General features: G+C 42.1%; 1 protein-coding gene across 1 annotated transcript in view; it reads left to right on the top strand.

The window, feature by feature from the left end:
- LOC130024623 (heme oxygenase 1-like) overlaps nt 1-13,176 on the top strand; it is a 90,126-nt gene extending 76,950 nt beyond the window's left edge. Inside the window, exon 2 of the mRNA XM_056115325.1 lies at nt 12,786-13,176. Within this exon, the coding sequence (XP_055971300.1) occupies nt 12,786-13,176 (391 nt within the window). The remainder of the gene's footprint in view (nt 1-12,785) is intronic.
- The last annotated feature ends 394 nt before the right edge of the window (nt 13,177-13,570 follow it).

The raw sequence follows: 13,570 nt of genomic DNA, 5'->3' as shown, positions 1-13,570 counted from the left end.
CTTTCCTTTCTTTGACCTTGCCGCTTGCAGTATTGTGTTTCTATATGTGGTATTTGTCACTCTGATTATGATATGTCTCAGAGTCTTTTTATTAGGGTCTCTTTTTTCTGGCACCTGCCAGGCTTCTTGGATTTGGATGCCTGCATTACCCAGTCCTGGAAACTTCTCAGCAATGATATCTTTATGTTACTACTTCATTGGGGTTGCCTCTCTGTCTTTCTGGTACTCATGATTTTTATGTTGTTCCTCTTGAATTCATGCCCTAGGTATCTTACTGGCCCTTGTCCTATTTCGAGGTATTTTTTCATTGTTTGCTGTTGTCTGTTTGCTTTCTGCAGCTCATCTTCAAGCTCACGGATTCTGTCTTTGGCTGCTGGCATCCTACTGTTGATGTCACCCACTGAGTTTTTAATTTTATTGACTGAATTCTTTATTTTGACACTTCTGTGTGTATTTTTTGTATTTCTGCTCTCATTTCTTCCTGTATTTTATTGGTTGTCTGTTCCACTATTTATTTCAAGTCTTCCTTTAATTTCTGGATGTCCATTCTGCCATTTCTTTGAGCATATTAAATATCCTCAACATTTTAGCTCTGAATTCTTTATCAGAGAGATTGTATATGCGGGTATTCCCTCTTGTGATTGTAATTGAGCTTTAGGGCTCTTTTCTTCATACAGTCCCCATAGGGGAGATCTGCACCTTTTCTTCATGTTGCTGCAGTAGCATGGAGTTGGATCACTCAAGTTCACTATCAGTGCCCCCCTCCCTTACTGCAAGAGAGGATTCTGGTTGAGCTTCATCAATGGTGGTCTCCTTTTTCCCCCTTCAAGAATACTAACTTCCTCTTTGGTGCTCTGTGTGGCTTATGTGGGGCCTCTAGTGCAGCTTAAGGGGATGTATTTTTTTACATTAGGCTTGTTCAGATTCTTGTGTTCACCATTATTTTGGTGAGCTTAGGGAGTATTTTGATGGGAATAGTCTAGTAGACTGTTGGTCTAATGTGGTTGGGATAGAAAGGCTGTCATCGTAAAAATTAGGTAACAGAGATTGAGATATGAGTCCAAAGTTCTATGAAAGGGGAAATTTTCTGTGGCTGCCCCGGAGGCCATGCCCCTCCCTCTCCTCACTGTACTTTTGGTGGAAGGGCCCACGTTGGTTCCAGTCCTGGCTTAGAGCTCTACTTCCAGGGCATTTCTAAAACTGCAGGAATCCCCTCTTTCTTAGGTGCTCATGTGAGCACCTTAGTCGAGAAAGAGACTACCAGGACACTCTACCAGGACACTGTGGCTGCTTGCTTGGCACAGACCCCGGAGGCCACGCTCCTCCACCTCTGCTCTTAGAAGCCCCTTTAATGCTTCTAAATGTGCACTGGAGGAGGGAGAGGAATGGCTGATGGATCATTGTATGACTGCAACATAAATATGAAAACTTTGTAACTGTATCTCATGGTGATTCTATACCACCCCACCAACCCCCCCCCACCCCCCCGCACACACACACACACTTCAAGGCTTGGAAGTTCCAAAGTTATTTCTTGTCCTTGAAACTTTGTATCATTCTTTCAAATATGAAAAATAATCTCTCTGAGTAGAATATTATTGGTGAGGCATTCCCTTAATTGAGTATATTAAAAATAGTTTTTACTACAGTCCACCATTTTCTTCTGTCCTTCACTTGATAAATCTACTTTGAATCTTATGCACGACACATTGTAAGACACTAAATACCCATCTTCCGGAATTGTTGTATCATATTTGATCGGGTTAAAATATGGTAACACCTACGAGGGCGATTAGAGGTTGCCCCAAAAGACTCTTTCCCTCTCGGAAAGCCTGGCAAGCTACCAAGAGTATTCTGGCCACACAGCAGAGCCTGGCAAGCTATCCGTTGTGTATTAGATATGCCAAAACCAATAATTACAATGGTTCTCATTCACCTGACCCTGAAGTCTTCACCAACATGGCAGCATTAAGAAGGATGAGAAAGGAGAGGCTGATAAAATCTCAAGGCCAAACTAGGCTGCCACAACGAAGGAAGACAAAAATGATAGTCTGTACTTTCAATGCACATACGTTAGCATCAGATGCATCCATTGAGGACCTGATGGTACAAGTACGACATCATTGGTCTTACTGAGACAAGAAGGCACCAATCTCATCATGCAGTTTTCAACACTGGAGAAGAATTGATCCTCAGAAAATGCGATAAAAGAGGTGTTGGAGGCATCGCTGTCCTTGTCAACACAAACTTGGCGATGAGCATTGATTCATTCGAATGCCTACAACCCGAATCGGACGTTTACATTTGAATAGATGTGGCTCACTGCCTGCAGTTTCTATCTTTGTTCTCTATGCACCAACATCTAATTATTATGAAGGAGAAATCGAGAAGTTCTACATGGAGCTGGAGAAGTTCTATAAAGAAGACCACACCTTCTACAAGATCATTGTGGGTGATTTTAATGCCAAGATAGGACCGAGAAGATCAGCTGAAGAACTTCACATCGGGACCCATGGCCTAGATTGGAATGAGCAGGGTGAGAGACTCTCTGAGTTCATCATGTCAACCAAGACCATCCATGCTAACTCACAGTTCCAGAAGGCCGAATCTAAACGTTGGACATGGGAGTCTCCTGGTGGACGATTCCACAACGAAATAGACCACATCATATTCAATCGACAGTTTTGCCTGACCGATGTCACTGTTGTCCCAAAATTCCGAACGGGATCGGACCACTGTCTCCTTCATGCAAAATTCTACTTCACAGAGTGGGGAGAAAGGGCTGCAAAGTTTAAGAGAACTCCCAGAACGACCACCAACTGGGAGCTCTTTGGCACTATAGCGGCAACATAGGAAGATGCCATTGTTGACAACATTGACGAGGAATACAATCGACTGGTTCAGCACCTCCATGATTGTGCAAGGAATGCCAAGAGAGAGATAGCCACAAAAAATCCGCCTGTCTTCAAAAACTCTTGAGCTTATTCGCCAATGTGGTTTGGTGCATGCCTCAGGTAACCGCAAGCTGACGTTCGAGCTCGCAAAGCAGTGCAGAGATGCGATCAAGGAAGACCTCAAAGAGAGAAGAGCAGAAGTGCTGGTAGATGCGACAGAAGCCGGGAAAAGTATTCGTAACGCCTGCCTGTCCTTCGCCAACTACAAGACCAAGATGACTGCCCTCCGACATCCTGATGGATCTATCACATCCTCCCGAACGGCAATGGAGAATATTATCCATGACTTCTACTTACATCTCTTCGATAGCCATGTCCACTTGCCGACATACCAAATTCCACAGGATGGATATGTCATTCCCAATGTTCTCCCTTCCAAAATATGGCACGCCATCTCATCAGTAAAGAAACGAACAGCACCTGGCCCAGAAAAGGTGAGACCTGAACACCTGAAGAACCTGCCGTCATTACTCATCAATACACTGGCTCAGCCCTTCACATGCTACCTGTCTGAATGCAAGGTTTCGTCCCAATGGAAAACCAGCAGGACTGTACGACTGTTCAAGAAGGGAGACATCCATGACATTGGCAACTATAGCCTGATCTGCCTATTGTCTGTCATCTATAAGTTGTTCACTCGAGTCATCCTAAATAGGATTAGCAGAACACTAGATGAAGGACAACCATGCGAGCAAGCTGGGTTCCGCAAAGAATTCAGCACCATCGACCATATCCACACCATAACCAAGCTCATTGACGTTTCTCAGGAGTTCAAGATGCCGCTTTGTCTAACGTTCATTGATTTAAAGAAGGCCTTTGATTCTGTTGAGACAGAAGCGGTCATTGAAGCCCTCGCCAATCAGGGCATTCAAGCTCAATACATCAAGATCCTCCGTGAGTTGTGTTACGGAGTCACTACTAGGATCTCACCATTCTACAAAGAAGTAATCATTGATGTCAAGAGAGGGGTTCGGCAGGGTGATACTATTTCACCAAAACTCTTCAGTGCCACCCTCGAGGACATCATGCGACGACTGGGATGGGAAGGAATGGGAGTGAAGATAGATGGTCGGCAACTACACCACCTCCGTTTTGCTGATGACATTATTTTAATAACACCAAACATTAGCCAAGCGGTACAAATGCTGGCCGACTTCGACCGTGAGTGTGGAAAGGTCGGACTGCAGCAGAATCTTACGAAGACAATGTTTATGAGAAACAGCCTCGTTCCTGACACCCCATTCGCTCTCAATGGAACGACCATCTCTGAATGCAACAGCTATGTGTACCTAGGTCGAGAAGTCAACATGACAAATGACCTGGCACCCGAGCTGCACAGGAGGAAGAGAGTGGCTTGGAATGCCTTCAAGAGCGTCGAAGAAATAGCTAAGAGGATGAAGAACCTTCAGGTCCGGGCACATCTCTTTGATTCCACTGTTCTTCCTGCATTAACATATGCCTCAGAGACCTGGGCCCTAAGCAAACAGGATGAGAAAACTATTCGGGTCTCCCAAAGAGGAATTGAAAGATCTATGTTTGGAATATCACGTTTCACTCAAATGAGAGAAAGAATCTGGAGTTCTGACAGCCATCGACGATCAAGAATCAGGGATGCTGTCTCGTTTGCCAAGATGTCAAAAATCAGATGGGCTGGTCATGTAATGAGATTTAAAGATGACCACTGGTCTAGAGCTGTTACCAACTGGATTCCACGGGATGTCAAAAGACCACATGGCCACCCACCTACCAGATGGTCAGACTTCTTCATCAAGATCATAAACGAACGGTTTGAGGCTCTTCATGTTCCTAGAGCGAACAGACGCCATTGGGCTACAGGGACAAATGGAGATGTTACTGTCGCCCGCTCGAGCTAATCGACCACTAACGGAAAGTCGAGTGATCAAGTGAATCTTATGTTAGGTTCTTTGTATATAAGTCTCTTCTTTTATCTTACTTTCAATATTCTGTTTCTGTCTTTGCTTTCATGACTCTGATTACTATGTGTCTTGGAGTGTTTTTATTGGTGTCTGTTTTGACTAGTATCTCTAGGGCCCTTTGAATCTGACTCCATGTGCTCCTCAACTCTGTAAGATTTCGATGATTTCTTTGACTTGTGATTCTTCATTGAATTTACCTTCCTGTTTCTCAGAGATGCCCACAGTGTTTACACTATTCCATTTGAACTCATTCAACAGTTCTCTGGTGTGCTGTTTATTTATTTTGAGACATTTTTCTGTCTTCTGTTGTTTCCTAGAGGCTTACACCGTTTCATCCCAGAGTTCACCAATCTTTCTCAGGATCTCTGCTGCTGAGTCCTTTTAATGCTGGTGGGGTCCTGGGTGATTTATGTGTAGTGGGAAGGAGATAGGTGGCTATTAACCTAGTTACCTGGGGAACGGGTGGGAAATCTAGAACTGTTTAAGTCTGCAATGAGGACCATGGCATGGTCCTCACGCCCCTCCCCAGTAAGCAGCCATCACATCTCACCTGACATCCACTTGTTCTTCACTGCAGAAGGCTTAATTTCCACCACCCAATTTATCAGAGAACTGTGGACTCAAGCTGGAGGGAGGAATTGTTCTTTGCATGAAAGGAAACTCAGTCCTAGACCTTACCAAAATCTTTTGGGCCTTTCTCATTTCCCTCAAAGAAACGAATTTTAGGAGGAGCAGTGAAGTAAAAAGATTTTATTTGAAAATTTTGAGAAAGGGTGTGTGTGTGTGTGTGTGTGTGTGTGTGTGTGTGTGTGTGTGTGTGTCTGTGGTGGGGTGTGCAGAAAGGAAGGAAGGGAGGGAGGAAGGGAGAGAGGAGAGGAGGTAGGAAGGAAGGAAGGAAGGAAGGAAGGAAGGAAGGAAGGAAGGAAGGAGGGAGGGAGGGAGGGAGGGAGGGAGGGAGGGAGGCAGGGAGGGAGGGAGGAAGGAAGGAAGGAAGGAAGGAAGGAAGGAAGGAAGGAAGGAAGGAAGGAAAGATGGAAGGGAAAATAATGTGCTTAGCAGAGAGCAAGGGCTTATCCAGAGTGGAGAGGGAGCCCTAGCACATATCCCAACATTAGATACGGGAATATGAAAGTGCATGTCTCAAGAGGGGAGATGTGGAAACAAATAAACTCTGGTGACAAACGAGCTCAGGCATCACATGAGCTCAGCAGCAACACATGACCACAGGCAGCACATGAGCTTGGGCAACATGTACTTCCTTTGTTCAAGTTGTCTTTTATAGGTTTTTCCCAAGCTGACCCACACAGCGCTTTCTACTTAGGTAAGAATCTGTTGCTTGAGTGGTTGCTTAGGGGTAGAGTTGGGAGCAGTGGATGGTTTTATTTGAAATTCCTTTCCTCCAGCCTTCTCTGGGTCAGTGCTGGCAGCAGATAAAGCCTTTGTTCATGTGCTCACAGGGTGGGTTTTTTAGCAGCCTTAGGGCTAGTTGGTTTTATTACCTCCCCAAGAATTCATTGCCATGGGGGCAGGAGGTGAACTTCCTTATCTACATGTCTGTCTGTTTCACTTTCATTGAGAATTTTTTTTTTAAATTTCACCTACAAAACTTTTTGGTTTTGTCACTTTTAATTCTATATTTCTAATTTATATTCTCCTAATTTGGGGTTATCTGAGTTTTACTATCACTATCATGGTGTGAAAGTTTTTCTGAGGGATTGGTGGATGGAGCTAGATGTGAGGTAAATTAGCACAAAGTGCCTAGGGACGCCACAGTTACCCCTGGCTTTGGGTTCCTTCAATAAGTATGAGTACCTGTTCTGTGAGGTGTGAGATAGAGTCTTAGAAACCCAAGAAACAATTCAAGCTTCACAGAAAGGATACATGATGCATCTGGCTGCTACCCGCAACAAGGGGATGGTTGGGTCACTCCCAGTGTTGCCAAGGTCTTAGTCCTGGCTCTGTGTTCAGGAAACACTCCTAGAGACAGGAATCTTGAGAATACTAGGAGCCCAGATTCTTGGGGGAGATGGTAGAAAAAACTCTCTAATTCTTTCTCTTTTTACTTTTTTGTTTGTTTGTCTTAGCTAGACCTGGTGATCGATCTCCAGTTCTGTGCCCAGGGATCACTCCTGGTGGGCTCAGGGGGCCAGATTAGGTGCCTGGGATTAAACCCAGGTGGGCTGCATACAAGGCAAGCTTCCTACCTGCTGTACTTTCTCTTTGACTCCAAGGACTCCCTAGTTATTATTTTGTGAAATTTTTTTCTTCAGTTATTCTTTTTTTAAAATTTATTTATTTATTTATTGAATCGCTGTGGGAAAAGTTACAAAGCTTTCAGGTTTAGGTCTCAGTCATGCAATCATCAAACATATTTCCCTTCACCAGTACTTATTTTTCACCACGAAGAACCCCCAATAAACCCCCCCCCAATGCCTGTGGGGCAGATGAATTCTAGTTAACACTCTCTCTACTTTGACTAGCTTCATTGTTTCGATAAAAGTTGCACCATTATTATTTAGCATTTACCCCCCCCCCAAATCAGCCATACTGAAAAAGCATTGTAAAATGATTTGCTTTCTACAGCTGGGTTCAAGAATTAAATGATGTCGTGATGTCGCATGGCCGCTATTGCGGCCACGCGGTTTTGGATTTCTGCTATTTTACTTATTAACCCTGGAAGTATTTCTACTGAGAGTCAGATAATTAAGAGATTGGTTTCTGTGCTCAGGAGTCATGGCTGTGCCAGAGAGCCGCTCGTGGGGGGCAACTGGTGACCTCGGTAGGGCGTAAAGGACGGGCCAGAACGTACCCCGTCCCATGAGGTTTCAGTCGCGCCCCCACCCCCGGCTCATACCTGCTCTCCACAAGGCTCCCATGTGGCTGCCATCTTTCTTTCCAGAGAGGAGAGGGCAGAGGGGAGCAACTCTTCAGTTATTCTTGTTTCTATTTTTGAATAGAAATATCCAAATGGATATTGCAAAGATTGTCCATGTTTCAATACTAACTTCTTTGCAATAAATAAAAATAATTCTGTTAGTGAATAATAAGTGATAACTCACTCTTATGTGTGTTGTCGTAAGTGTAAAAACACAGAATTATAAGATTTGATTATTACTTTTAAGTAATTTGACAAGTAATACCAAGCAGACAGATCTATGAAGTGTAGTTGTAACACAAACATATATAGACATAGTCCTTAGTGGATTTATAGATCGTATAGATAAAATTGGCATCATCATTAATTTCTCTAGACTTGTTTTCTCACTTGTAACATGGAAATAATATAATCTTTGTAGAATATTATACATAATAAATTATTTAATTTATCTAAATTCTCCAAGTGCAGATAAACTATTCAATTAAATTTGGATCTGAGAATAATTAAAGGGAAAATGATGCGTTAGAATCTCATGAGATATTTACTCACTAGTAGCCATATTTCATTAAAATAGCTTTCTGTTAGTGATGAATTTAAGAGAGAACATGTTAACCTATTGAAATATAAGCTGTTGAATTCAGGTCTAACTTTGATTTACCATTCTACTGCAGAACAGTTGGTACACAAACTCAGATTGATAGAATGATATTCATGTTTTCTTCTTATCATTCAAAGGGCAAGTCAGTTTCCAGATATCTAAACTGGATCTAGAAATATGGAATAGAAAGATGAAAATGGTATTTAATGAACCATTCAACCGATGCATTCTCATAACAAGTTATAGATTCCCCTTTTATGACACTTTATGGAAGTCTGTTGCATCAATTGCAAACGTTTTCCCCAAATATTACACAGGTATGGAGAAATTAATTGGAGAATTAAGTTATTAAATAAATCAAGTTAGGGTGCCAGAGAGATAGTGCAGTGGGGTAAAGTGTTTGCTTTACATGTACCGAAGCTTGGTTTGATTCAAGGACCATATAAGGTCCTCCAAGCACAGTCAGGATTAATCCCTGAGTGCAGAGTGAATAGTAAATCTAGAGCACAGTCAGGTCTGATTCCCAAAATATAAAAAGAAAGAAAAAAATAGAGAAAATCAAGCCTATGAAAATTGCTTTTAAAAAGAATATTAAGACTTCTCTGTGTAGACTGTAGCACTACACTGTAGCACAGTCCTCCCGTTGTTCATTGATTTGCTCAAGTGGGCACCAGTAACTTCTTCATTGTGAGACTTGTTGTTACTGTTTTTGGCATATTGAATATGCCATGGGGAGCTTGCCAGGCTCTGCCATGTGGGTGGGATTCTCTCGGTAGCTTGCCGGGCTCTCCGAGAGGGAAGGAGGAATCAAACATGGGTAGATGCCCTACCCGCTGTGTTAGGAACAAAATATTGCAAAAATCAACCTTGAATGACTTGGAGAAATTCTCCATGAAAACCCTCTTTCTCTGCATTTCCTCTCAAAACTGGGTACCCTTGGGTAAAATTTAGCTTCTAGCTACTCAAAGAGTTTTACCAGAGCCTCTGCCTTGACAGTACCTTGGCATAGGAAGAACATGCTCCCCACATTCCCCTTCAGAGCTTCCTACCTCAGCTGAGAGTCTCCTCTCACTGTACCCAAGATCCGGCCAGGCCAGAGACTGAGGCACAGACAGCTGTGTCTGGTTAATTTGCTTTAAGTTCAATGCTAGAGCATACCCACCACTGATACTTTTGCCACATACCATGAAACATTTTTCCATGAATGGTAAAAATAATTAGTTATGTTTGCTTTGACAATTTTGTTTCAAATTTGGTCTACGAAGTGAAAGCAGAACTAGCCATCTTAAGTACAACAAGATAACAATACTGTATGCTGATTTGGTTGTAAATATTATGCAAAGATTCCCTTGAATTGTGACTTAATAGTGTTGAATCCGATTGCAAACTACTCTAGTAAATGAGAACATACCGATGTGCAAATCCTTCAGGGAGTATGGCCGTCTCTTCCAATCATTAAAACCCCCAAATTTACCAGGTTATGCCAATTTTAAAAGAGGTAACTAGTGAATCACAATAATCTTCAAGAACATTAGTGATCAATTCTCCAGTTAATGAGGATATAATGGCTTTTTCTCTTATTTATCTAATGCTCTCTATCAAATTTATCAAATAAAAGGTAAACTTAACAGAAACACTGAAACATTAAGTATATTACCACATTAGAGTTTCAGCAACTGTTCACGTACCATAGTGCTTTGGTCAGCAACTGTTCTGGTCAGCTACTGTTCACGTTACCATAGAGCTTCCTTCCAAGAGTTCATTTCTTATTTCAAAATGCAAAAATTGGAGGTGAAAGAGATCCTGGTTTCAGTTACTTCGATGAAAGACATATGACATGCCAAGAACATATAACAGCGTAGAAACAAACACTTATTTACAAACTTGCATCCAACATATTTATAGACTCATACCTGTATGAGGACGACTAAATTGCAGCAGAAAAGGGAAAAAATTGCCAGAGAAATAATGCAGAGGATAGGACACTTGCCTTTCACATGGCTAATGTGGGTTTGCTCCCCGCAAAACTGCCTGATCCCTGAGTGCAGAACCAGGAGTAACCCGGGAGCATGTCTCACCAGGTGTGGCCCAAAAACAAAAACAAAAAGAAAAAAGAAAAAAACTTTAATTTAGTTATCAAATTTTTGTTTCATTATGTCCTTCCAGTTCATTTTAAAAATAAATCATTTTGTGTATAATAGATTAACTAAAGCTAATTAAAATACCTTAAAAATGGTAAAGTACTTACAGCAAAAATATCTCAAAATATCAGCAGCTACCAAAGTGGTACCTGGTGGCATGAAGTTTAAAGTTTTTAGCTTGTGATCACCAACAGGTGTAGGAATGGTTAAATGAAAAAATAATTTTGAATTCTTGCGATTTTACTTTCTATATTATATGAAAGAGGGAGGTTTTATTTTTGCTTTCCAAAAACAGCATGTTTCTTATTTAATCCTTGTATAATAAATAGAAAAATTTAAACTTTTGACCAAATTTAGGATATCAAAAATGGGAAGTGTAGGATTTGGGTACGTTGCTATAACATTATGCTCCTAAAACATAAGCACTGCTATTATTATAAAGCACTTTATCTCATATATAAAATCATTTTAAAACAAACACTGTCCTCTGAAGAAAAATTTAAAAATAAAAATATTATGTAACTAGAACCAATACTGAACTATCACTCCCATCTGAATCCTAACTTTGAATATGACTATATTTGGGTCTAAGTAGTAATTAAAGTCACATAAAATGACAATGGCAGAGTACTAATCTATTAGAACTGATAAGAAAGAGGAAAACACTTAACATCCACTATGGAAAAAATTCTTAAATGTGCAACATGGTTTTGCTAACAATAGGCATTATGCTGAACTGTAGATTGCTAGGAATCCTTCATCTTAAAAAAGCTATTAACCATCTTTCTACTCTATGCTTTCATAAGTTTGAATATTATAGTTATCCTCTTATCATTATCATTATCATAACAAATAAAGAGTAGGAGGAAACTTTGTCATGTGGATTGATTGATATATAGTCAATCACTACTAGGATAAAGTCACCCCACTTCCTTCCTTAACCCTGCCTCTATTTTGTTCTTCTATTTATATTACTAATTATTGTCTTGGTGAAGCCAGTGTTTACAAAAATTATTCTTTACACCAGATGTATTCTAGTATACAAGTCAAATTCACACCTATTGATTTAGATTGATTCAGATTAAACATAAAATAAGCAATTCCATGAGGAAAAGCTAGATATTTTAACTAGCCTTTTAACAGATAAATATCCCAAGACAAGTTGACTAAGTGGTTTTAGTTGATAGTTGTAGATAAAATCCTCTCTACAATAAAATAGAAGGTATTTTTTAAAAACTTTTTGTTTTTAAATGATTCACCGTGAGATACAGTTACAGACTTACAAACTTTTGTGCTTACATTTCAGTCATATAATGATCGAGTTCCCATCCCTCCACCAGTGCCCATTCTCCACCAATTTTCTCATTTTCCCTGCCCTCCCCCCCCCCCCCCCCCCGCCTCTGTGACAGGTGCATTCCCTTTTACTCTAATAGAAGGTATTCTAAAGGGAAGGGCGAAAGCTACATAGGCTTCACTAGAATTATATAATAAGTCAGGGAAAAAACCTGGATCTGATTTGCCTCATAATTATCAATTATTTCATTGTTCCATAATGAATGCTGATTGAACTAACCTCTAAAACCCAGTTTTCTGTTCTTCTTTGTATGTTCTTTCATTGTATAACTGAAATGTAAGCACAAAAGTTTGTAAATCTGTAACTATATCTCATGGTGATTCATTAAAAAATAAAAAAAAATCATCCTGTTATTCATCGATTGCCTCGAGCAGGCCCCAGTAACATCTCTTTCATCCTAACCCTGAGATTATATTCAAGGCTCTTTAGGAGAATGAGACCCATCATTGTTACTGGTATTTGGCATATTGGATATGCCACAGGGAGTTTGCCAGACTGCCGTGTGGGCAGGCTACATTCGGTAGCCTGCCAGTTTGTCCAAAGTAGGAGTGAGATGTCATAATAAGATGTCGCGTGGCCGCAAATGTGGCCGCGTGGTTCCGGGAGCTGGTTTTTATAGTCTCTGAGTCTTGGCCGCTGATGGGATTACATGGCGCCAGGGGGCCAGTTGGTGGGTGTGACCCCTGCCTACTGGAATTTGGAGGATCTGGGTGGAGGATGCTCGACTCCAATCCGAGTAGGCTTGGAGATCTCGGCCCCGGAACCCACTTGGCTTTGTCCCTCTGCCAGTACCTTCAGGTGTGCGGAGAGTGGTCTCAGCATGGTGGTGGCTGGTCCTGGAGGTCTTTGGCTGCCGGGGCCCTGGTCGGGGCGGGGAGGAAAGCTCAACCCGCTCCCCTCCAAGGGGCCCTGGCGAGGAATAGCCAGGCGCGGGGGCAGGAGATTGCCAGGGGCTTTAAGCTAGTGATGGCCTCACTGTACCACATCTACGAGGCCCTGGAGGAGGAGATCGAGTGCAACAAGGACCACCCTGCCTTCAAACCCCTCTACTTCCCCGAGGAGCTGCACCGCGGCCCGGCCCTGCGACGCACCCTGGCCTTCTGGTACGGCCTCGACTGGCGAGAGGCCATGGCCCCCTCCCCGGCCACCCGGCACTATGTGCGTCGCCTGCATGAGGTGGGGCACCGGGAGCCCGAGCTGCTGGTGGCCCACGCCTACACGCGCTACCTGGGCGACCTGTCCGGGGGCCAGACCCTGCGCAAGATCACGCAGAAGGTGCTGGACCTGCTGGGCGACAGCGACGGCCTGGCCTAAAAAATAAAAAGTTTTAAAAAAATACCTTCTATTGTAGAGAGGATTTTATCTACAACTATCAACTAAAACCACTTAGTCAACTTGTCTTGGGATATTTATCTGTAAAAAGGCTAGTTATAATATCTTTAAAGCATAGATTGATAATTTGCCTGTTTATGCCAGCATCAATGTGATAAAGCCAAAGAAACCCCCATGATAAGACTATGTCATATAGAACATCACATCTTCTTTCCTATCCTAACCTACTCTATCCCATCCTCTCCTACCCTATCCTATCCTACCCCTTATTCTGTATAAAAATCCTTCAGTGATTCTTCAGTACTCCTTGAATAAAGCCCAAGCCTCTATATGACCTGCAATGAAGGTCCACATAATCCTGTTCCCAAAAGTTTAT

This window comes from Sorex fumeus, unplaced genomic scaffold (assembly GCF_029834395.1).
Source record: "Sorex fumeus unplaced genomic scaffold, SorFum_2.1 ptg000029l, whole genome shotgun sequence".
Classification (NCBI taxonomy): Eukaryota; Metazoa; Chordata; class Mammalia; order Eulipotyphla; family Soricidae; genus Sorex; species Sorex fumeus.
The sequence above is the reverse complement of the archived record's forward strand: the minus strand, read 5'-3'. Positions and strand labels throughout refer to the sequence as shown.